General features: G+C 38.1%; 1 protein-coding gene across 8 annotated transcripts; it reads left to right on the top strand.

Moving 5' to 3' along the window:
* Positions 1-50: 50 nt before the first annotated feature.
* Positions 51-25,963, top strand: NOL8 (nucleolar protein 8). 8 transcript variants are annotated; one of them, XM_063099856.1, is made up of 17 exons: positions 51-129; positions 1,551-1,737; positions 2,230-2,292; positions 3,509-3,587; positions 7,828-7,963; positions 8,488-8,560; positions 10,136-12,009; positions 13,341-13,454; positions 13,935-14,057; positions 14,341-14,431; positions 17,137-17,275; positions 18,028-18,105; positions 21,262-21,533; positions 22,981-23,107; positions 23,682-23,752; positions 24,310-24,389; positions 24,855-25,963. In XM_063099856.1, the coding sequence occupies exons 2-17, from the start codon at positions 1,599-1,601 to the stop codon at positions 24,903-24,905; spliced, it is 3,510 nt and encodes a 1,169-aa protein (XP_062955926.1). In that variant the 5' UTR covers positions 51-129; positions 1,551-1,598; the 3' UTR covers positions 24,906-25,963. The 8 variants fall into 8 exon arrangements, with proteins under 8 accessions (XP_062955926.1, XP_062955928.1, XP_062955925.1 ...); XM_063099858.1 differs by having other exon boundaries at positions 65-129; positions 1,571-1,737; XM_063099855.1 differs by having other exon boundaries at positions 70-93.

The raw sequence follows: 25,963 nt of genomic DNA, 5'->3' as shown, positions 1-25,963 counted from the left end.
AAGGTTCCGGAATCTCGGGAGGGAGGGCGCCTCTTTATTTTTCTTCCGCTCTCACTTCCGCCGACCTAGTCCAGGAGTCGACAACACACAACGGTGAGTCTCTTCAGTAGAAATTAGGGAGTTTGGGGGGTAAGCCCTTTTGCTGTCGTTGAGGAGAAGGTGGCGGAGGTAGCCAGGAGGACGGGAAGCGAAATAACACACGGGAACTGAATGTGGTAACGGAACCTTAGGGGGCCGGTTGGAAATCGGGTAGGAAGGGGGCGAGAAGGCGCCTGCTGGGACTTGTGACTGCAGGTCTCGGGCGGCGGCCGCGGCACTGGCTTTCGGAGAAGACGTGGTGAGGAGTGGGTTTGGGGCGTAGGAAGTGACGGGGCTGTTCGGCCTCGCCTCTCCCTTCTCTTCTTTGGGTCTTCTCGGAGGAAGAAGGCCTGGATGGGCAAGTTGGTGGCGGAGGCTACCAGGAAGAGGGAGAGCGTAGTTCTGGCCCGGAACACACGCCATGTGTTGGGCTTCTGGGCGCTGTTTCGGGATCTCGCTTGGAAGGAGTCTGCCAGCTCTTCGGGAAGGGCAGGGGGGGAGCTGACCGCCTGCCGACTGCTAAACAAGATGCGAGATTTTACGATGAGCCTTAAACCACAATGCCTCTCAAAAAGTTTTCCTGAATCCCCGCTAATCCAACAACCTTCGTAGTATACTATTAAGAAATCCGGTTTCTGAAAGTAGACCTGGATGATAGTCTTGGCTTTACTACTCTTTTCGTGTATGGCATTAGGAAAGTGGCTTAACTCTCCTGCTCGTCTGAAAAATGGGATACGTGCAAACTGTTTTGTACAATGCAGTCACGTAGTAAAAATACAAGGCTGTGTTAGCTAGAACATCAGTTTCTTTCTGGGTGCCTTAACATCACCTTACAGTCACTTTTATTGTGACATAGTATTGTAATTACAGTATTTGTTTACGTCTCTTAAAACTATGAGGAGCTTCGGGATGGAGACTTGTTTTTCTATCCTACAGAGAATTAGCTGCCACGTCTTATTTCTGTCAGCATTTGTTAAAGTAAATAAATGAATCTTTTTCCTTTTTCCTTTTCTCTCTCACTTTTTCTCTTTGAGAACTCATTTCTTTGTCAGAAAACTAAAGTCAACAATAATCACAGCCCACTGTGAGTTTATTTTTTAACTATATTTATGTAATGTTGTTATAGTCTTTTTTCACTTGTGACGTATACAGTAAATAAGTGAAAAAATGAAATGTGTGAATGAGTTAATGCAAAATAGCTAACAATGTAAGTAAATGAGGAGGAGTAGAGTATAATACTGTGGTCACTTACAGGGAAAACATCTGTTCCTGCGTCTGTATGAGTTTGAGGATAGGGGGTGTGCTGTTCAAGTGCATTCACAGAGAATGTGTGTATAGGATTTGAGCAGAATCTCCAGGGATAAAATTTGGAAGCAATGCAGTAGACCAGTTTGGCACAGAAGGTTCAGAGGAAGTACTTGTTTTGTTAGATTTGAAAAGAACTAAAGGAAAGCACTCTTCTCTATATACAGAAAGTTACTTTTCCCACTAGAACAACACCGGGTATATGCCCAGTCTTCATGAAAGCCATCAAAGAAACGAAACGCCTTTTTGTGGGTGGCCTTAGTCAGGCCATTTGTGAGACAGACCTGCAAAATCAGTTCAGCAGATTTGGAGACGTTTCTGATGTGGAGATCATCACACGGAATGATGACCAAGGTAAATGTATAGTCCTTCACTGGATAGTTAAAGGCAGTCATAACTCAGGTGAGGTATTTCAAAGTAAAGCAACTCCAGAAATGATTGTTAGCTCTGAACACTGAAAGTAGTATATGAAGCCCTGGAGGTTTTATGTAAAATGTGGAACTTGACCAGCATTAGTTTCTGAATTCCAAATTCTAAAACATCTGATTTCAGAAACGTAACTTTCAATTTTCACAGCCAACATTCTAACATTAACTAGTCCTGTTAAGTAGAATATCACTAACATGCAACATAAATGACCACTTGACATTTTTTTCTTATTCCTTTTCTTTTCAAATATTTTGATAATTATGCTTAGAAAAATGCAATCTTTGTACACAGTGAAAAATAAAAACGATTTTTCTTTGAAAGAGTAAGTTTTCAAGAATTCATTTTTTAAATTTAGAAACTTATTTTTACATTGTTTTCTGGATAAGAGTTTAAATAAATTTATTTTTCTTTTCTTAGGAAACCCACAGAAAGTCTTTGCATATATCAACATCAGAGTAGCAGAAGAAGACCTGAAAAAATGTAAGATCTTATATTTTCTGTACTTTTTGGCAGTTGGTGTCACTGTGTAACTTGGAATAACTTTGGTTCTAAATTTCAACAGCCACTTTTAAGTCATCCAGAGGGACAAACATGGTCAAGAGAATGCCAGTATCCTGCAACTCAGCATTTTTAGGTTCATCCCATTTGGCATCAGCAGGTTTAGAATACTACTTTATAAAACCATATCCTTTAAATTGTAAAATCTCTTGTTGATAAACTTAGTAAAGGCCCAAAAGGCAAAAAACATTGAAAAGTAAGTAAGGGAACATGCGAATAGAGGAAGAGGGGCATAAGTGTTTTATAATTTCATTTGCAAAAAGATTGCTTTGTTCTATTATTTAGTGAGGAAGTACATGTGACAGATATGAAGTTGTGATTAAGAATACATCAGCTTGGCTGTGTGACCTGTGGCAAGTTATTTAAACTTCTAAGCTCTCAAGGCTGGCAGGTTAACTCAGTTGGTTAGAGTGCCACCTTATAACACCTATGTCATGGGTTCAGATCCCTGTACTGGCCAGCTACCAAAAATAAAATGAACTTCCAAGCTCCAGTTTGCTTATCTAATGAATATTACTGTGAGGATTTGATTAAATAATATACTTGTACTTGGTGTAGTATCTACCACATAGAGAATTCTATTTGTTAGTGCTTATTGTTAAGGAATCTGACAGCAGATATTCAGAAAAATCAATTACTAGGACATAGCGATTCAAACACAGCTGACTCACTTGCAGTTAATTCATTTGCAAGTTATACAGTGATAATTAGTGTGAAGTAATAAATAAAAGTAAGATGTTACAGGATTCCAAAGTGTCCTCCGATTCAGGCTGAAAATATCACATTAATGTTTCATAGTTATGGGAAATAACAATGAAATATTAGATAAATCTCAGTTATTACCCAGAGGTTCCTGACATTAGTTTATAAACAAATTACAAATAAATTTTACTTTACAGTTTATACATTTTGCCTCATTCCAGTCTTCTAGTAACACTGAAATGGAGAGTGTAAGGACCCTTCTGATAAGTGGTCAAGATGAGACGACTCTCCAGGTCTCATTTTCTTTCTTCTACTTTTCTCTGTCTTTTTGTGATAAGCAAGTCCACTTTTCTAGACACTAAGTAATTATAAAAAGTACATATTGAAATATATTTTGCATTGCCATGTACCTGAGTAATAATTCTTTACTTTGTAGGTATGTCTGTGTTAAATAAAACAAAATGGAAAGGTGGAACATTGCAAATTCAGCTAGCAAAAGAAAGCTTTTTGCACAGGTAAGATTTGCTCCACATAGATTTAAACCCTGATCTTTATATTGTAAATGGTTTTATATATTCACTTAATTTATTTGAAATTATCAGGTAATATTTCATTCTTAGCAAATTCAAACATTAGAAGTAGAGCTGAAATCCCTGTCAACTCTGACTCACTTTCACCCCAGACCCCTCCAAAAAAGATAATTCAGAGCATTACATAAGTATATATTAAGCTATAGAAGTATGAATATGTACTCATTTTCTCTTTTTTAACACAACCTTTTGTGATGCTGTGGATCATCCCTGTTCTTTGTAATGACTGTTCGTATTGTTTCAGAAAATGGCTATACCACAGTGTAGTTGGTCCCTGCCCAGTTATGGACATTTGCATTGCTTCCACTTTTTCATGATCGTAGTGATCCTTGAGGATGTTTTCTGCATATGTGCAAGTTTTTCTCCCAGGTTCATGTTAAAAAGTGGAGTTCCTGAATTGTAGGGTTATGTATGTTTACATTTAACTAGACATTATTAAATTGCTTATGTTGATTTTGACTGTTAATTCTGGTGTGATGCAAAGATGTAATAGTAGACCCCTCTATGAGAGGCAGAAGAGTAATTATGTAAGTGATTTAATAACAAGACAGTGTAATAACCATTAGAGCTTTTAAAATCCTAAAGGTGAGGCAAGAGAGCAATGCCCGGGGTCTTAGGCAGGAGCCAAGGGCAACTACCCCCTCTGCCTAGAAACAGGCAAAACAGCAATGCCCAGGGTGTTGGCAGGAGCTGAGGGCAGACCCCTCTGCCTGGAAACAGATAAGAGAGCATGCCAAAAACACCATTTTCATGCAGGTGGCTTACCACAGCCATGACTGCCGCAAAAGTGGCTCAGTGCCGCAGCAGTAGCCACAGCCACCACGCAGGCAGTGCACTATACTCTAGACTGCATTGACACAAGGAAAGCCGTCAGCAGAGACTGGAAAAAGAAGACGACGTCTCTCTCCCCAAAGCCCACCCCAGAGTGCTAGAAACGGCTGCTCTACCAGATGACCATACATCAACATAGAGATACTAGAAAATATGAAAACCTGAGAAAAAATGTCACCACCAAAGGAATACAGTAATTCTCATATACCAGACCTTGTAGATCAGGAAACCCTTGAAATGACTGAAAAGGAATTCTGAGCACCAGTCTTAATGAAACTCACTTGGATACGAGAAGACTCAATTAGAGAACATAATGAAACGAAGAAAAAAAATTCAGAATCTGAAGGAGGAAATTAAAAAGTAATTAATACCTAAAAAAAACAGTGTAGCAGAATTCATGAAACTGAAGAATGCACTCAATGAAATGAAAAACACTACTGATAGCTTAAGCAGCAGGCTAGAACAAGCAGAAGAAAGAATTTCTGATCTTGAATGTAGTCTTTTCAAAATAACCCAGACAAAAAAATGGAAAAAAGAATTTTTAAAAATTAAGAAAATCTAAGAGAGCTACCAGAAAACCTGAAGCACAGAAACCCTCAACATGTTCCATCCATTCTGGATTTTCCAGAAGGGGAGGAGAAAGGAAAAGGCATGGAAAACGTATTCAGTAAAATAATAACAAAACTTCTCAGGTATAGGGAAAGACACAGACCTTCAGATGCAGGAGGCTCGAAGATCCCCAAACAAATTCAAGCCAAAAAGATCTTTCTCCAAGACAAATTATAGTCAAACTGGCAAAGCTAAAAGACAAAGAGGATCTTTAAGCAAGAGATAAGCATCAAGTCACCTATAAGGGAGTCCTTATCAGACTAACAGCAGACTTCTCAAGAGAAACTCTACAGAGCAGAAGAAAATGGGGTGACATATTCAAGATACTAAAGGAAAAGAACCACCAGCCAAGAATACTATACCCAGCAAGGCGATCCTTCAGAAATGAGGGGAAAATAGTGTATTTTCCAGGCAAATAAAAACTGCAGGAGTTTACTACTACGCGACCAGTGGATTTCCAAATGCAGAAATACTCAAGGGAGTCCTGCATCTGGAATCTGAAAAACAATAATCACTACCACAAATATGCAAGAAAGAACAAAACTCATTGGTAGAACAAAAATGCAAACAACCAAGGGAAAGAAACTAAATCTTACCACCACAATAATCCAGAATAACAATGTGATAATGCCCCTCCTTTATTTCGAATTTTGGCAGTTTTTATCTTCTCTCTTTTTTCTTGGTCAATCTAGATAAAGGTTTGCAAATTTTGTTGATCTTAAGGAATCAACTTTTGTTTTTGTTGTTTTTCTCTACTGTTTTTTAATTCCTTATTTCATATATTTCTGTTGTAATCTTTGTTATTTCCTACTTATATTTGCTTTTGGTGTAGTTTGCTCTTCTTTTTCTATTTTCTTAAGGTAGAAGTTCACATTACTGATTGGAGATTTTTCTTATTTCTAATATAGATGTTTACAAGTATAAATTTTCCTCTAAGCACTGCATGAGCCCTGCATCCTATAAATTTCGATATGTTGCACTTTGATTTTTATCTCAAAGTATTCTCTAATTTCCCTGTGATTTTTCTTTTTACTCATTGTTTGTTTAGGAGAGTGTTGTTTAAATTTCTACTCATTTGTGAATTTTCTAAATTTCCTTCTGTTATTGTGATCAGAGAACATATTTTCTCTGATTTTCTATGATCTTAGTCTTTTTAAATATATTGACTTGTTCATCAGCCAAAAATAAAATTTTTTTAAATATATAAAATGAAAAAATAAAACCCTAAAGGTATTTTCAGAGAGAAATGATTAGTTTGTGAACTTTGTTTTTTTGTTGTTGTTGTTGTTTGTTTGTTTTAAGATGACCGGTAAAGGGATCTCAACCCTTGGCTTGGTGTTGTCAGCACCACGCTCAGCCAGTGAGCTAACCAGCCATCTCTACATAGGATCCGAAACTGTGGCCTTGGTGTTATCAGCACCGCACTCTCCCGAGTGAGCCACAGGCCGGCCCTGGGAACTTTGAAAAGAGGAAACATTTTAAGAATATACAGATGGAGTAAGCAGGAAAGTCGAAAAGATTGTTCTCCACCAACAATAAGTCTCAAGGAAAAATATCATTTAAAAGAAGTGGCATACTGCCCTACTGGAGACATGTTTTGGGGGGACTGGTCTTGTGCAGGAGGTGAGAATTTGATTTTGTTCTTCAGCTTACGGCCTCTGACTGTGAACAGATTATTCCTGTACCTTTCACTGAGCAACACTTGAATGCCTACTATGTGTAGGCTCTGGGCCCCATGATGAGCAGGGTGCACACACTGCTGCTGTTGTAGAGTATCTCTGGCCGTACCTGAGGACCATGAATCTGATGGTCATTCTGAGAGGTGGAACATAAAGGACACAGACTAGAGGCAAAGAGGCCCATAAGTATTGGTCAGTGCAGTTGTCCAGACCTGAATAAAGTAGGGGTGATTTGAATTGGAAGGTTGAGATAGCATTCTCTTCATTAGGAGGATAGAAATAATCAAGATTTAACAAATAGGGCTCTGAAAGATACCTCTTCCTCATGAGGGAGACTGAAGGGAGAGGGGATACATAAGTTCAGAGGGGAAAATTGAGAGAGCTTGTGATCTGTGGTCTTGGTATTCCATGAAGTGGACCTGGGACATCAGCTAGAGCAGAGCACAGGTGTAGGAGTGGACATTAGGAGTTGGGGAGACTGAGTGGAGTGGGTGGGTCAGGAGAAGAGAAACCTGCATGCTCTGGTATAACAGCCCTGAACAAGAAGCCTCTTGATGCCACCCAGCCCTGTGCTGCTCAGGTGCATGCAGTAGGGGACTGGTAAATAAATTATGCCAGATTTATGTAATGGCATATTATACAAGAATTATAGTGATGTTTTCAAGGAATGTGTAATGATAAGTTGAAAAAAGAAGGGAATCCAACTGTTCTTACAGTATTGTCCGGATTACATTTTGAGATGTATATATTTACATACAGAATTAAGCTGAGGTAAGTAGACAAAATGTTAACCACAGATTGTGGGATAAGGAATACATTTTTTTTTTCTTCATGTGTATGTGTTGTTCAATTATTCTACAATGAAAATGTATCACTGGTATGCTCAGAAAACAATATAAGCTACTATGCTATTAACAAAGTTTCATTTTTGGTTTTAATACAATAAAGTTGTTTATAGTGCTCAATTAGGGTCATCTGAAAGGAAATAACCATTTTACATGATTGATTATTTTAACTCTTTTATTTACATTTCCTCTTTGATTCAGATTGGCCCAAGAGAGAGAAGAAGCAAAAGCAAAGAAAGAAAAATCAACAACAAGCAGCACCAACTTGTTAGAAAGGATGGGAGGGGTGGATTTCCATATGAAAGCTGTGCCAGGGACAGAAGTGCCTGGGCACAAGGTGAGTCTCCTTTGGGAGCCTGAGCCAGCCCAGGAGCTGACTCCTGAGACCATGTCATCAAGGGTGTCATGTCTAAAGCCAGTGACTTTTTTACCCTTGCTTTGAAGCAGTTAACATAGATAGTGCTTAATGATTTTCAAGATACATTTACAACTCTTAGTTAAGTACACTTCACCATTTTATAGAGAGAGAGAAGTCAAGACTAAGCAGAGGCAGTCTCCCAGGGGACTTAGGTAGTGAGGAGGACAGGCAGGTCGCAAGTTTGCCTTTTAATGGCTGGTGTTTTTTAATGTAGCATCCTACATGGTTCATGTGGAATTGATAACTGCTCCAAATTTCTTTTTTTTTCTTTCCTCTCACACTTTTTTCTTTGAGAACTCTTATTTTATTGTCAGAAAACTAAATCCAGCAGTAATCGTAGCCTACTGTGAGTTCAATTTTTGAAGTTATATTTATGTAATGTTGTTATTATAATCTTTTCCATTTGTAACTTCTGTAATAAATAAATTCTTTTTTTCTTTTAGAATTGGGTTGTGAGTAAATTCGGAAGAGTCTTACCTGTTCTTCACCTTAAAAATCAACAGAAGCGTAAAATATCCTTTGTGATTGACCTCTCATAGTAATTGTTATTTACCACAGTGATGGATACTTACAAAATACCCTTAGAATTTCACTGCCTCTGTCAGCAAATCTTTAGGTGTTTAACAGTTTGAATGTTACCAATTTCTAGGCACAGTAAGTCCTACTTATCTACATGTATGAAACAATTACAGAATAGTGAAAGAATGTAATAAGGTTTTGTACCATTAACTAATATGAATGATGAGTGACAAAGAAGCAGTTTTGTTTATTAATTTTTCCATCTTGTCGCACATGTAATCAAAGCCATTGCTCACAGAGAGGTGAGAGAACAAGGGCCATCATTAAAGAACGCTTTATAAGAATTGAGGGAGGTTTCATATTAACAGGAAAGTGATAGAAGTAGTCCTGGAAAGAGGAAAATAGTAGGTGAAAATATGTAGACAGGAGAATGGTGGGTGGAAAGACAGTAAGGAACCCAGGAAGAGCAAATTCTGATGCCTTTTTGATGAGCTCAGATTATCTAAGACCTTGAGGACCTGGTACCATGGGTTTCTGAGGAGATGGCATGTCTTGGTATATTCGTTAGCTCTTACCCCTGTGTATCAGTCAGTCAGGGAACCAAAACAGTTCAGGTATTTTAAAAAAGGAATGTAATACGTGCAGTTGGTAAAAAAGTGCTGGAGGAGCTAAAAACTGGTGTTCAGGTTGCTCGATGGTTAACAACTGCAGCAAACTGCTACAGCCCCCAGGGCTAGAGAAATAAAAAGGTGTGACCTCAGAGATCACAGCTGCTGTGCCACCAAGGACACTACCTGAATCGAGTCTCCAGTAGCAATGGCCATACCTACCACTTCTGCCCTCCCTGCCAGTGGCACTAAAGTCAGGGAAGTGCTGCTTTCTTCCTCTCCACCTTCTGGCCTCTCACAGTAGCAGCCACTGACAGCAAAGAGAAAGATTGAAGGACAGTGGAGCCAAGAGACAGCAGGCACTGTGTGGCACACCTCACCTATAATTGCCATGTATTAATTAAGTTACCAGATGAACAAAGAGACTTTTCAAGAGTGATAGCTTAAAGCAATTTTGAGTCCATGTGAAGTGGATGTTGTTGAACTGGGAGGATCAAGGTTGGGATGAGTCTGTATTGAGAAGACAGAGATGGCCAGGAGAACTTGAGAGTGAAAGACACGACGGGTCTAGCCGTGCCCTTTTAGGTTCCCTCTGTACTCCATTACAGTGTCAGGCCACTGGATGGATCTCTGCGAGGTACAGCAAACAGCCCAGGAGTCTGTGTAATATAATCTGTGAATGTCATCTGAATAGGTTTGCTACAAAGTCTACGTACAGTCTAAGTAATTTCTGCCAACTAATAGTGGTTGTGCTTGGTTTTAACTCCAGAAATGTCTCGGAAAGCTTGGTTCCATAGACCCTGGAAAGTTACCTAGTAAAGTTCTCATTTTGTTTGATAGGAAACAGGGAAGCAGAAGTAAATGACTTGCTGGAAATTAAACAGTATTCTTTTTGTTTCACAGATTGATAAGGTTTACTAAAACTTAGTGCTTTTGTTTTGTTCTTTGACTTTGTGTAACATATTAAAATATGATCCATCAAAATACTGCCATAACATAAAGAAGATAGGGGAGGATTTCACAAATGTCATTCCTATATCCAGCCTCACTTGGGAATTAGAAGAAGGGAATGGCCCTATGAGTAAGAAACGGCGAGGAGACTTCTCTGACTTCTACGGCCCTGCCAAGAAGAGGATGAGAGTGCGGAAGGGTGAGGGTTCTGCTGGGTCTCTGGCCGTGAGTCCAAGGTCCAGTCAGGTAATGGAGAGTCCACACTTACCACAGCAACCAGCTACAGAAAAAACACCTTGCAATTCCATTACAACTTCTAAATCAGCTCCTATACCTGGTTCTGATACTCAAAAACTTAAAAATGTACTTTTTCAGACTTCTGGTTTGGAAACTGCCAGGAAGAGAAATAGCATGTCTGATGATGATAGCGATTCAGAAGATGAATTAAGAGTGTTGATTGCAAAAGAGGAGAACTTACAGAGGTCCTCAATAAATGAATCTGACAGTGATCCCTTTGAAGTTGTAAGGGATGATTTCAAATCAGATGTTCACAAACTTTATTCTTTATCAGGTTTAGGTGTCAAAAATAATGTCTCTTGCCATGTTAGTGGTGATGATATTACGGGAAATGATTGTGAATATGACTCAGGAGATACAGATGAAATCATTGCAATGAAAAAAAACAGTAAGGTCAAAAACAGTATGGAATTTTCACAAATGGGAAAATCTATACAGACAGAACTGTCTTTCAAAAATAGAGAAAACTGTGAGCTTTCTGTTCATTGTATTAAAATACAAAGAAGGAAAAGAAATGTAGAGTCAGCCCTCAGTCATGGAGTGAAGTCTCTTAATTGTAAATCTCTGTGTGACTCCAGTAGCAGTAAAGATGCAGATTCTGCATCAGAATTAGCAGAGTCTGAAGATGAGTATAATGCCATGATGAAAAACTGTGTCCATGTGAATCTCACGTTAGCTGATTTGGAACGCTTGGCTGGCAGTGACCTGGGGGTTCCAAAAGAAGATGCTGAGAGTGGCAGCCCAGAAACCACCACCCGCTGCAAGTTTGACAGAGCCTCCAAAGGCCCACAGCCTCCTGGTGGCCTCCGCAGCTGCTGGCAGGGCATTTGTCCTGAGGAGATTGTGGCTTCCCTTTTAGAGGAAAAAGAAAACACCTGTAGTAAACAGAAGCAAAAGGAAAACAACATAAAGCCAAAATTCCAGGCTTTCAAGGGAGTAGGCTGTCTCTATGGAAAGGAATCTGTGAAAAAATCCTTGAAAAAGAGTGTTGCCTCTAACAATATTAATGGAAATCAGAATTCCTTGAAACATGAGGATCCCAGTAGCATTTCCATAGAAGACAAGTCCATGTGTGCAAAGGGCTCATCAAGTGAACTGACTCCATGCCAACGTGCAAGGAAGATGAACAGCCCAAACCACATTCAGGCTCTAAAAGGGCAATCCACTTTTGACAGTCAGGATTGTAAGGTGGTGTCCCCTAGCACCACCTCAGAAAAGGGAAGAAGAAATCCTGTTTCTAGTCTGTTGCCATTAAAAGGTAAGAAATCCTTAAATCTTAGTACAAAGACTGACAAGATAGGCTTTGGCAAAGACCATTGCCATAGTACCACAAAGACAGAAGCAGCTTCAGAGGAAGAGAGATCTGATTCAAGCAACCTCATGTCTCTTGGGAAATCCCCAAAGGTCTCTTCCAGGAAGGACACCCAGGAAAGCAAAACCGATTTCTCACTTTCTGTTAGTAATTTGTCAGATGTGAATGCTAAGGACAAGCATGCCGAAGACAACCAAAAGCGCTTGGCAGCTTTGGAGGCCAGGCAGAAAGCAAAGGAAGTGCAGAAGAAGCTGGTACATAATGCTCTGGCAAACTTGGTGAGTATATTTTCAATCTATGGATTTAACAAAAACACTCAAAGTCCAACTCTTCCTTTCTGTGAAGCTAGGTGTGCCTCCATAGAGCTGATTATCTTCTTAGCTCTGAGAGTTTGAAGCTTTTCTCTTCATGAATACTTAGTATATCCCAAAGGAAGTCAGATTAAACTCTTTACTGGAAACATTTTTAATCTAAATTTTTCTTTATTTCCTTTCGTTTGGATGCTGTAAGTAGTATAGTTAAGTGATGTATCCTAATGTGTCTGAATTTACATATAAATCACTTGACAAGTGATTTATATTTTGCCAAGTTTTGCCAAGATTTACTGTAATGAGCCTTTTTCTTACTTCCAACAATTGCTAAGTGTGCCCTTACAGTAAATGCTACACTTACAGAATGAGAATGATGGTCCTCATGGGGTTATTGGCTCAGGGCATGGTGGGCAGATGGTCACAGTTCAGTTCCACAAAGCCAAGAGGGGCGTGTCTGTGTGCCCCGACAGCACACAGGAGACACACCAAGCCAGTCGGGAGGCTTCCTTAACCACAGCTGAGTAGTGTGAAAGGGTAAGTTGGGAGCTGATCAGGCAGAGGTGAAAGGGTGGGATGGGAGAGGAAAAGTGTTCTAGGAAAAGGGAACAGTTTGTACAAAGGTGAATATTTTCAGTCAGTGTGGTTAAAATTGATAGAGTAAGAGGTGGCAGGAAATGAAGCTAATGATAAGTAGGGGTGAATTGTGAAGATACTACGGAGGTTGGACTTTATTCTTAAGGCTGTGGAAAGAATGAAGAGTTTTAATTAAGAGAATGAATATTAGTTATATATATTTTGGAACAGGAGTTGGCATACCACAGCTCACAGGCCACCCAGGCCATGGCCTTCAAGCTAACAGTGGTTTTTCATTACAAGACAGATCGCATGTGGCCTACAAAGCTTAAAATATTAATTCTCTGGCCCTTTACAGGGAAAGTTTGCCAATCTCTGTTTGGGAGAGAGCCTTTAGGCCATGATGAAAATAATTGAATAGATCAAATCTGGAACCAGGGAGAGCCTGTGGGAGGTTGAGAGTCCAAGCTAAGGCAGCGACAGTGGGAAGAGACTTCAAGATTCCAGCAATGTCAAATTGATAGGGTTTGAAGACCAATGGATATGGAGAGAGAGGAGTCATGAGTTTCTGTCTTGGGCAAGTGAGGGGACGACAATGGCATTTACTAGATCCAGAAGAAGGAGGGAAGTAGACTGGGCAGGGGAAGGAGATGAGGGGCTTGGACATTTTCATTGTGAGGTTGGGTTTTTGTCTTAAGAGATGATGCTTTTGATGGCCTCCCTAGGATGGTCGTACAGAGGACAAGCCAACACACATTGTCTTCAGTTCCGACAGTGAAAGTGAAGCAGAGGAGACATCCACTCAGGAGCAGAGCCATCCAGGAGAGGAACTGGGGAAAGTAAGGACATCTCTGTGGGCATCCATCTACTTTTGCAGATCCATTTCTGTCTACTGTATACCAAGACCTCCACATAGTGCCAGTCTCAACATAAAATCCTCCTGGGAGGGCTTCCCAGGCCACCACACACTGAGACTACCGGGGTTGTTTTCTCCCACGTTAACCTACATTTTCTATCTCATCTCTGATGTGAAGTGACATCAGTATCAGTGAAACACTGCAGAAAATGTTCTTACATGTAATAACTGCCCCCCCAAATCCAGACTGCCTTGGGGAGCCTCTGGATTAATGGCCTGAGAGGCTAGTTAGATATCACTGAGTCAGGAGTTTGCATCTGTCCCATGCCTTCCACTCGTTCCTGGTAGATGCATCAGGGTGGTTGGTTTTTTAAATGTGAGGGAGAAGATTACATCATGAAGGAAATGCTGATTGCTTTGCTTATTAACAAACGGTTTTGTGTACTCTTCCTCTCTGTAACAGGAGTCCATGGGTGGAGCTTCTGGGAAGCTGTTTGACAGCAGTGATGATGAGGCATCTGATTCCGATGATGACAGTAACAGGTTCAAAATTAAACCTCAGTTTGAGGGCAGAGCTGGACAGAAGGTTAGTGAAGACTGAAAATAATAAAACTTGCCACATCCCTGTTTTTCGATATAGTCCTTAAATCCAGGTAAATGCAGGCAGACCTTGACCCACATTCCAGCATTGGGTGTTTGGGGAGTGAATCCTTTGTGATCCTCTGATTGGTACGTAGGTAGGTGAGGTTATGCAGACATGTTAAATGTAGTGAATTTCAGGGTGTGGGGAGGTGCACCTGGAGAGTCTTCTTTAGAATCAATTTCTTAGGAATGTGGCTATTAATTATGTGCATGTTTTGCTCATGTAGCTCATGGATTTACAGTTACACTTTGGCACTGATGACAGATTCCGCATGGACTCTCGATTTCTAGAAAGTGACAGCGAAGAAGAACAAGAAGGTAAATGCTTCATTGTCCAAAAAATCCTGATGTCAGAGCCGGGGGACCCTGAGAAATTACCTAGTGCACCTCCTTTGTTTAACACGTGAAGAAACACTGCACCCCAAGACATTGAATTGGATTTGTAATCAAATGTTTAGTTAACTTAGTATTTAAGTTTTTTTTGTACATATTAATTTATTTAGAAAAATTTAATTACTTGCAGCTGTCAGAAAGGACAGGAATAGATAGTCCACCAAAGGTGTCATTTTTCTCCATCCCATCCAGGGCATGAGAAGACGACAAGGTCCCTCCTTACCTAGGAGACCGTTTGGGTAGATGGGCAGGTTCTGGTTGAGGCCACGAAGACAGTTAAATCGTGCTTGGCTCTCTAAAAGGAAGGGTGTTCACCTTCTTCAATGTGCATGTTGGGTGCAGATTTCTTTTAAAAGCTGTGTATCATTGAATCCCATTCTACTTGAATTCATCCTTATTGGATATATCTGAGACAATGATGTTATCAGAAGCATCCTAATTCTGCTCTTATCCTGTTCAAAAGACCTTAGCTCCTATGGGGCCAACTTGAATGTGCTCCCTGGTTCCCTTTTTCAGTCTCAGGACTTCTCTGTCCTTTTGTTTTTCTCTCTTTCCCAAGGTAACTACCATCTTAACCCACACCATTCATACTTACTCCTACCCTCTTTCTCACTTGCATTTTCATCCTTCCCCTTTCTTCTAGCTTCTTCCTCTTTCTACAGACATAGGTCTCAGGGGTCCCAAAAAAGCCATTCCTCCAACCCTGCCAGTTTTCAACCTTTATCTCTCTTCCTGTTCTAAATATGAAATGAGAAAGTAAATAACATCTAATTTAGTAGTAGCTGACCTTTTATTGACTACAGTCTCTGATTTGATCCTCTCATTTCTTTGAGGTGGTTATTATCAATATTGTACATTTCAGGAAACCAAAGTAAGTTCTCCAAGGTCCACACCAACTTATGTTTCAGAGCTGACACTTGACTTCATATCTTCTCGCTCAAAATTCCGTGTTGAAAACACAAGAATGGACAGAATCTTGGGAATATCCTACATTTAGAAGCTACATATAGAGGTTACTTCTCTCTGCCACTTTTGTCTGTTTTCTTATAACTCATCGGGTATGTGTTCCCTCAAAGCTGTGAACTACTTGTTCTCCAAGTGCAGTGTCATATTTTTGAGCAGTACTTCTTTAACAGACCTATATTGATTGTCACTTTTGACCATCCCTTCTCGAAATGTTCTCTTCTCATTGTTTCCACTGCATCAAAACTTCCTTGTTTTCTTCCTTATTCCTAGTTCCTTTGCCTCCAAGTGTAGGCTCTTCCCAAGGTTCTCTAAGCCCCTGTGACTTTAGCCTTCACTGGTTCATGGGTACTTCCCATGTTTGCAGGATATTTCCCACAGGCTTTCCTGCTGTGTTAAAACTCAGCAAGAGGGCCGGCCTGTGGCTCACTTGGGAGAGCGTGGTGCTGACAACACCAAGTCAAGGGTTAAGATCCCCTTACCGGTCATCTTTAAAAAAAAAAAAACGCAGCAAGTCCAAAATTGAACTCTTTCTCTCTTTAAACCAGCTCCTCAGGACCCTTCTTTCTCTCTGTGTTGATGTCACTTGAATTCTTAGGGACGTCAGACATAGCACCTCTACCTTTTGTTTCTTTTCCAACTTTCAAGGCACAATTTTTGGTCTATCCTGCAAGTAAGCAGCACAGCCAGCCTGCATCACCTTGAGCTCTTTCCAGAGTTACATTCTACTTTACTAATTGTTACTGTTAACTTAAAATTAAAATGCTGTTTTGGGAAGTCAAAAATTGTTGAATATTAGCCAGTTTCATATGTTTCAACCTAAGGTGATGTAAACTCTTTGTGCTTTATTACTTTAATGTATGTGTTCATTTTGTTTCTGTGCCTAGCATGCTCTTTTCCCCTCTGAGGATCCACTTTGTCTTTCCTACCTCTGCACCATCTGGTTTATAAAGCATTTCTTGATCCACTTGAACACAATCTTGACTGGCTTTGAGCCCTTGTAAACTTTTGGTGCCTCTATAGAGAACTTAAATCAGTATTTTATTCTAGTTTCTTTAGTTGGTTGTTTATAGCCTGCAGTAATTTGAAACGGCCCTAAAGGCTTAGACTTCTTTTGTATTTCAGTAATCCAAGCTAGCTCTTTAACTTTATTCTCTGATATTTGTCTGTTTCTAGTAGTTGAGGATAGCAGCTTATAAAGTTCCATGATGCCTAGTTTATCTAGGGCGTATGGTTTTCTTCCTGCAGTACTTATTACTAAATCAAATACTTGTTACTGAATCAAAGACTGAAGCAGCTATTTAGTAATATGTCATATTAACATTCAGTAAAATTGCCATCATTCACTGTCTTTATCATTTTTAGATTTACACGTAATTTAGATTATATTTTTAGAATGTTAATAAATCGAAGTGTTTGTAATTGCTTTAATTTTATAATTAGATTCTTGGTGTATTACATTTGTCGATCTTTACCTTAAAAATTTGTTTATAAGAGATTTCTAAGTTTGCCGTGGCATGAAGGAGGTTAGTGTAATAAAGTTAAACTTTACTTCTTCCTATCTTGATGGACTTTGCACATGTTTGGGTGTTTGGTGGATATTGGATGATGGAGATTTCTCAAGCTGTGTTTGCCAAGAGATTACTAATTATTCTTTTCCCTCAAAGAGGTAAATGAAGAGAAAACTGCTGAGGAAGAAGAGCTTGTTGCAGAAAAAAAGAAAGCCCTGAATGTTGTGCAAAGTGTTTTACACATCAGCTTAAGCAATTCTACAAGCAAAGCATCATTAGCTACTAAGAAATTTAAGTATGTTTTATGTTCCATCCCATTCTATTGTATTTTCCTTTGCCATAAATGACTTTTTGAACTCAGTTTAAAAGTAGGCCATTTTTAATATCCTGGGAGAGCAGTTGGCAATATATATCAGACCCTTAAAAATACACTTACTTTTGACTCAGTGATTCACTTCAAGAAACTAATCCTAAATTACTTCTGTATTTATATACATACATGTCATGACAGCATTGCTTCCATTAGGGCACAAGTAGAAAAGTGTAAATATTAATTGTAAACTATTAAGCTATATAAATATATAACTATTATGGAACATTTCAAACATATATAATTTAGAAACATTAGTTTAATGAAGCTCCTGTATACCATCACCCGCTTCTACAGTCACTAACACATGACCAGTTTTTTATTCTCTACCTTTTATCTTTTTTTTTTTTTTTTTTTTTTTTTGGTCAACTGGTTGGTATGGTCTCTTCTATACCTCTATCAAGCCCCTGCTTTACCCAATGAATTACTTTATGCGAATCCCAGGTAGTACATCATTTTATCTGTACATATTTTATTATGTTTAGAAGTTAAGAGATCCAGAGAAACTCAAAAGTAGGTAGTTTATTATTTCTAACAAGAATCTAATTCTCTTTGATATTATTTAGCATCATCTTGCCCCCAAATTAGAATCTTCCTAGTGTTGAGTTATAATTTGCTATTAATTTTTTGAATTAGTGTCCTGATTTCTCTTCCAATCCTTCTTTTTTTTTTTACAGAGACATCATACATTATGACCCAACAAGGAATGACCATGCCACTTATGAAAGAAAAAAAGATGACAAGCCAAAAGAAAGGTATTGTTGAGCTACTTCTTTTAGCAGTAGGATCATGTGAATTCATCTCATTTCCTGTGTTCCTAGGAACAAATCCATTTTATTACCTTTCTCTTAGCTCTTGGTAACTGCCACTAGTTGGTGTTCCTTGGCTGGAAGCCACATCACCACATCTCTGCCTCTGTCTTCACATAGACTCCTGCTCTTTTCTGTATGGTCCCATTTTGTGCCTCTTATAAGGAAACTTATGATTATATTGTGGGTCCACTTGGTTAATCCTGAATGATCACTTCATCTCAGTATCCTTAATTACTCCATAAAACCCTTTGTTTAAATAAGGTAATGTTCACAGGTTTCATGAAATAGGACATGGACATATCTTTTGGGGGAAACTATTCAACCATCTACACAACTTTGATATAGTAGGAGCATCCATTTCCTATAGATATGCGGTCAATTTGATAAATATGGCAAATATATGGAACAACCAGTAACTACCTCGTTTAAACCTCTCATTTTCCTACTGTTAGAAGCACGTAAAATCACTGAAAGCACTGTGGTATCCTGAATTGGATCCTGAAACAAAAAACATATTTGTGTAGAAAGTGGTGAAATCAGAGTAAAGTCTGAGTTTAGTTAATAGTAATGAACCAGTGTTAATCTTTTAGTTTTGACAGTTGTACCATAGTCACATAAAACACTTACATTAGGGAAAACTAGGTGAAGGTTATTTGGGAACTCTACTATCTTTGCAACTTCCTGTAAATCTAAAATTGTTCCAAAATTAAAGATTTCTTTTAGAAAGAATCACATGTGAGACCAAAGTAGAAGGAATATTAATATTCCATCCAATGTAGAATTTCTGTATGTTACTTCAGATAATCCAAATTGAACCCCGTAAGTGGGGGATATTTGTAAAATATATCAGGTTTGTAATTTGTTTTGGTTTTTGGCACCTGGTAAGTACAAGAATTGATCCCTGGACCTTGGTTTATTAGAACCATTCTCTAACCAACTGAGTTAATTGGCCAGCAGATTTGTTTTTATTTATATATAGGATGTAATAGTTGCCTACTGCTGCATGGGAAATTACTCAAAACTTAGTGTCTTAAAACCACAGACATTTACCATCTCAGAGTTGCTGTGGGTCAAGGATTCAGGAGGAGTTCACTAGGTGGTGTCTTGTGAAGGTGCAGTCAGATGCTGCCTGGGGTTTCAGTCTCCAGAGGCCGAACTGGGCCTACATGATTTACTTCTAAGGTGGCTCACTTACAAGGCTGTTAGCAGGAGGCCTCAGTTGTTCACCTCCTTAGCTAGATCATCCAGTTAACTAGGCACATTTTCTGTTTTCCATTTTCCACATTACTACAGGTGACAGTGTTGCTAAACTTTCTCCACCTCCTAGCAAGCTAAAAGATTAACATTGGTACCTTACTCTTAATTAAACACAAACTTTATTCTGATTTCATCAGTTTCTCCACAAATGTCTTTCCTCAAGTTTCCAACAGCATTTATCTTACTTATCTGCAAACCTTTACCTGCAACCTCCTCAAAGACCATGTGGTTTCTAATAACAGTTTCATCAAGGGTTTTCAGACTTTTGCTATGACCCTTCTGAGAGAAGTCACATATCTCCACATCAGCCTTATTCTGTTCATTAACAAAGGTCATTAAGGCCAGCCCACACTCGAGATGAGGGAATTAGCTTCCACCTCTTGAAGAAAGAAGTATGAGAGAGTTTTTGGACCAGTAAAGCCACCACATGGTGGTTCAATGATAATCGCTTGGAACTGTCTATATGACACTAACTTTACAGAGCCTGATTTCATAGGAGGCATTTCTGTCTTGAAACCTAACCAGGTTTGTTTATGTAGTGAAGTATTAAGAAGGTCGTTCTCTGAGATGGTTTCACTTATTATTTTAGGTAATACATTAAGAACTTTGACTTGGTCCTACACATGTTAAATATGGAATGAGCACTAATAAGAAAAAGGATTTTAATCTTTAATTAGCTAAAAACTCAATATTGGAAACTGCCATATAACTTTTTGTCTAAGATCTATGAGAAAATCATATTCATTCCTAAATACAGTAACATAAAAATTTCATTCCAAAAGAATCTAGACCTAGCGTATTTATAATCCCATTTCTAAAACTGAATTATAGTTAATTTCTTTTACATCAATTTGGTAAAATTCACACAATTTTAGAAGTTAAAGTGATCTTGGAAGTCATCTGGTTTAATATGTTCATTTTGCAGATGAGGGAACTGAGGCCCAGTGAGGCTAAGTGACTTCCTTATCATAGCTTAATAGCTTAGATGTAATTTCTGAAATGTTGTTCAGAACTCTTCTGCACTGTTGGTGGGGCTGTAAATTAGTACAACCATTATAGAAAACAGTATGGAGGTTTCCTAAACAAGTACAGATAGAACTACTGTAAGATCCAGCAATCCCACTTCTGGGTATATACCCAAACGAATGGAAATCAACATGTTGAAGGGATACCTGCACTCCATGTTCATTGCAGCTCTATTTACAATAGCCAAGACATGGAACCAACCTAAATGTCCATCATCGGAGGACTGGATAAGGAAAATTTGGTATATCTACACAATTAAATACTACTCAGCCATAAAAAAGAATGAAATTCTGCCATCCACAGCAACATGGTTGAGCTTGGAGAAAATTGTGTTAAGTGAAATAAGCCAAGCACGGAAAGAGAAATACCACTTGTCCTCACTCATAAGTGGGAGCTAAGAAGCTAAGAAAGAAAGACCATAAAACAAAAAAAGAAAAACAATTGGGTAAGGGACACAAAAAGTAATTATGATTTGTAATGATGAACACACTAATAATATTGATTTGATCATCACATACTGTACATAAATACTGATAGTCAACTCTACCCCATAAGTACATATAAATAAAATAGTTCAGAACATAAGACATAGGAGAATATGATTAATCTTTAATAATTGCAGCTATTTGAGAAAGTTTTGTGTAAAAAAAAAAAGTCTTATTAGTCAAGATTCCTATTTTATTAGAGTTTTATATGTGGATCTTCTTGTTTGTTGAAAGAATGGAATTAAAGTTAACCAAGGTGTTTTCCTGGTTTCTGGAAATTTTCCATAACTTGTTTCTTTGTGATGCATATTATTTCTATATGTCACTGCAGTAAAGCAAAACGAAAGAAGAAAAGGGAGGAAGCTGAGAAGCTACCTGAGGTATCTAAAGAAATGTATTATAACATTGCTACGGATTTGAAAGAAATATTCCAAACTACGAAAGATATCAGTGAAAAGGAAGAAGACACGCCCTGGAATGAGGACTGTGGTAGAAAGAAACCTGAGGAAATCCACAACCTTGCTGCTGTGACAAGTGGGGCAGAGCAGCCCAGCGGGTTCACATTCTCTTTTTTTGATTCAGACACCAAAGATATAAAGGAAGGTACTTTTCTTTTTCCCACACTTTTTCATTTCAGGCAGCTTGAACTTGATTGAGTCTGCATTAAGTATAGCAGATTTATTATTTTTATTTTTATTTTTTGGCAGCTAACTGGTAGGGGAAAGTATAACAGACTTAATATTAGTTGAATAAAGAATTATTTCTTCCACCTAGAGAAACTGTATGAGATTCAGTGTTACATGACCACAAACATGCTGTGACTGAGGCTGTGAAAGAAACTATTTTTGCATTTAAGGGAGCAAAGTTCTAGCTAGCTGCCATGTGAAGGGGAGCCAGAGAATAATGTACAGTATCCCTTCTGTTAAATAACAGTTAGCTCAGTTGGTTAGACTGCCACCTTGTAACAACCAAGGTCAAGAGTTTGTATCCTGTACTGGCCAACTACCAAAAAAAAAACCTTCTGCTAAGTAAAAGCAGTCATGAAGAAGTATAATAATTCATATATTTAAATAGCTTTGTATCTTAAATGCAGTTGGAGATGCCACGACTTATGGAAAACTACTGCTATGTATGATAAGAGAAAAGAAAAAATAGGTAACCTTCTTGGTTTTACAAGTATGTCATGTCATTGGTTATTTCAAAGGTTATCCATAAAGATTTGCCAGAACCTAGAAAAAAGTATAAACCCGGTATCTATAATTTTGAATTCCGTTTCAGGACATTTACTTCTGAGGGCCAACATAGGTCACAGGTTAAAAACACCTGTTTTTTAGAAGGCTGTTCCTCACCCAATATTCAAGATACATGTGCAGTTTTCTGGAATTTCACTATAAAAGCAAGATATATCCATACAGAAGAATACATACACATCTAACTACAATGATTCTACCTTAAAGATCAGCAGTTAAAATAGTATTCATGTGTTCAGTAGATAAATATCAAATGCCAGCTCTGTGGTACTCCAGAAGGAGGTACAATGATGTAGTCATTTTAAGTACTTGGGAAATTTTGGAGACTTGTGAAGTGATTGTCCAGATCTTATGGCAGTAGATTTTTCAGCAGTTCTAGAAAGAGGTTTTGGGAATTGAAATGTAAAGTTATGTTCCCCTTGTCACATGTAAATAAGCAGGAGGGAAACATGGTTTAACTACATCGTGTTATGTTTTAGGCTTCTCGTGATAGCACAGATGCCATGGTTAAATTTATGTTCTTTTTTTTAAATCGTATTGCTTATTTATAAATATTTAGTTTTTATATCTTTTTAAATATTACTATTTCTTTATCAGTTCACTCTAGCAATGCCAAAATTAAGATAGTAGCTTATCTCAATATTTGAAAACCTAGAAAGATGATATTTGTTTCAAATTAATGATTAACATAAGTGAAATTTAGAGATGTGTGTATGGTTAAAGTAATCAAATGAGTGTTTTCAGAAATACTAGTTTGTACATTTACAATACTATTATCTTCTATTGTCATAACAATATAGAGGCTTATAGAGTAGAAGCAGTGAAACCTGGGAAGATTGTCTGGCAGGGAGACCTTCATTTCCAAGACAGCAGTTCAGAAGAGGAAGACACTACAAAAGAAACAGATCACAGAAAGCCCAGCCATGGGTAAGCAATTTATTTTTGTGCAGGTGTATTTCGTAATTTATAAAATGTGAGTTAGACATGCTTTAGAAGTTTTTTAGAAGTACCTAGGCTTCTCTTCACAAGACAACTTAATTTTCTTTTCTCAGCTCCTTTAGAGAGTTTCTGTAGCGTTTTTCTAATCATAGTGAACACGTTTCTTTTTCCTTGAGATTTGGGCACCATCGGGTGGGAGGTAGGAGGTGCACCAGGATTGAAGCTGATAGGTTGCTGGGCTGGATACAGGATGCTGCAGTTGGCTGGGGGCTTCCCCAAGGGGAGCACTGGCAGATGGGCAGATGAGACCATCAGCAGCCAGCATGGAGAAGACAAGAGTTTGTACTCAACAGTTCTTCATTATGAAAACTTCAGATAGAAGAGAAGAATGTTGAATGGAGAGAGGGTAGAGTTATGTTAACTCAGGGCAAGATGAATAAAACACAAACCAGATATATTTAAGGAATAGTTCGTTTATATTTTCAATGTAAATATTTCTTCTGAAATATTGAAATTAAACCAATATCTGTTTGTTTCTTTCTCTCTTTCTCTCTTTCTCTAGGGAAGCATCATTACCTGAGAAAGAAACCACTAGATTTTTCTTTTTCTCTAAGAATGATGAAAGACTTCATGGTAAGTACATTTTTACATTAAATGGTATAAAACAGGTAATATAGTACAGCTCTTATGGTACATGTTGATACAGTAACTCACATTCAGAAATTCTGACTCTTTGCAGTGTCATGTGGTTTAACCCCTTGTGGACAGACTGACACATGTTGGCTAGTAAAGTTCTCGAGGACTGAGAGCTCCTTAGTCACCACACTTCTTGCTCGTTCTTTATCATCAACAAGGGTTTGTTTTGTTCCAGGAACTTGCTTAGGAGCTAGACATACAACACCCTTAAGTTTTTTGTACCTTAAAAGTCCATGTGAAAACTCTGAGGCTGTTGGTGAACTCCTCATTTCTTAAAGCCTAGCACAAATAACAAGTTATGTAATACTAAATGATATAGAACAGTAAAATTCTAGCAATTCTACATTTTTCATTTGCAAAGAAAAATATTTATTTTTGAAAATTAATAGAAATGCAGGGGGATGGTCTAAACTAGAAATGGAGACTTTGATCATTTAAGCATTAGAATATCGTCCATTTTAGTAGTGATTTATCTTTCTTGTTTTCCCCGGCAGGTTCTGACTTATTCTGGAGAGGAGTGGGAGGTAATATCAGCAGGAGTTCTTGGGAGGCCAGAACAACCAACCTGCGTATGGTTAGTAATTGTTTCTCCATACTGATTGTTTTCTAAAATAGATATGGTGTTAGAGTAATAGGAATAAGGGATGAAAATTTAGACAGAAAGGATGACAACTGAGAACATGATTTAAACTCTCAGAATTTATAGTGCTGGAAGGGAACTTAGAGGTTGTTTAATTCAACCCGTGGTGAAGATGAGGAGACTGAAGGACTGGCTCAATTCAGTGACTGGTCCCAGAGTCCAGCCAGGTTCATTAAGTAACAAATCGAGATTTTTAAAAACCAGATTGTAGCTTCTATTATAAATACTTAAAGCCGAGTGTTTGAATATTCCCTATTCATTCCAAGTAAGCACTTCCAAAATGGGTTTCCACAGCCCTGAAAATGAGAATATCCTAAATTTTACTTTATAGTTCTACTGAACACCTTGAAAACAATTTGCGTTTACTGTTAACAAAGGCTTTTGATTTTGATTTTCTAGGATTGCCGGAAGAAACATAAAGATGCAAAAAGGAAATTGAAACCAAAATAATAATTGTCAACATTGGTTTTGATACTGAATGTGAACAAGGCTCACCTAAGGAAATTGACCCAATAAATAGTTTTTGCTGACAAAGAAATTTCAGAGTTGAAAGAACCTTCAACATCTGACTGGTGGAATATCATTCTGGTTGCCATCTTTTTCTGTGGAATTGCTCTGTATTCCTTAGTAATTACATTAAAAAATTAAACTGAACTTTTTAAAAATGAAACACAAGATAGTCCCCCACAATACTTATGTATAATCTCTTTCCCACCATCCTCAATAACTAATGGGCATCTTCTGATGCAAGTTTTACATGAAGCCTTTTTTGATTAATGGATCAAAGCACTTGTATTTTCCAAGTTAGGTTTTGTGTGAATTATAGGCTATTTGAAATATTTATTTCTGACTGTACCAAATACACCTTACCCCCATTTTGTCATTTTTGTTTAAAAGGATGAATTTTAGGTCAACCTTGAGTTCTATAGCTAACTATTGACTATTAACTAACAACCTTGAGTGTTATAGCTAACTGCAATGCTGGATATTTGAGACCAACATCATATGAGAGTTCTGTTAGGACCAGGAAAGGAAGCCAAATACAGAGTTTTTCTGTCCTTGGCCTCTAGGAATTAGGGAGCAACATATGGAGGCAAACCCATCAATCCCAAAAATATGGATAGACCAGAGGCTTATGAAAAATAGCAAGTGACTGAGATACATAGTAACAATTAGGGGTCAGGACCCTGAGTCCAGATAGGGAAGCAGTTTTGTTTTATTAAATAAACCAGTCTGGCTCGGAGTCAAAACAGATATGCTTCCTATCAAAATGTCTCTGTACAAAATAGTGTCACATAGATAGTTCCAAGGGATTATCATTGACCCATGGTGTGTGTATCTGGAAATATCTTAGTATTTATTGATTATATCTTGCTTGAATATAAACTGTGTGGGTTGGGATCTCATCTGGTTTATTAACTGTTATATTCCCACTGTCTCCAACTGTGTCTAGCACATAGTGGGTGCTCAGCATATATATTTTTAATAAAAAGAGTCCAAGGAACTAA

This window comes from Cynocephalus volans, chromosome 6 (assembly GCF_027409185.1).
Source record: "Cynocephalus volans isolate mCynVol1 chromosome 6, mCynVol1.pri, whole genome shotgun sequence".
In the NCBI taxonomy this organism is placed as follows: domain Eukaryota; kingdom Metazoa; phylum Chordata; class Mammalia; order Dermoptera; family Cynocephalidae; genus Cynocephalus; species Cynocephalus volans.
The sequence above is the reverse complement of the archived record's forward strand: the minus strand, read 5'-3'. Positions and strand labels throughout refer to the sequence as shown.

Bases quoted from the DNA above. Each gene is read 5' to 3' on its own strand.
- NOL8 (XM_063099856.1), top strand. From the start codon at position 1,599: ATGAAAGCCATCAAAGAAACGAAACGCCTTTTTGTGGGTGGCCTTAGT. The intron at 1,738-2,229 runs GTAAATGTATAG...TTCTTTTCTTAG, and splicing joins CACACGGAATGATGACCAAG to GAAACCCACAGAAAGTCTTT. The intron at 23,753-24,309 runs GTAAGTACATTT...TTTCCCCGGCAG, and splicing joins GAATGATGAAAGACTTCATG to GTTCTGACTTATTCTGGAGA.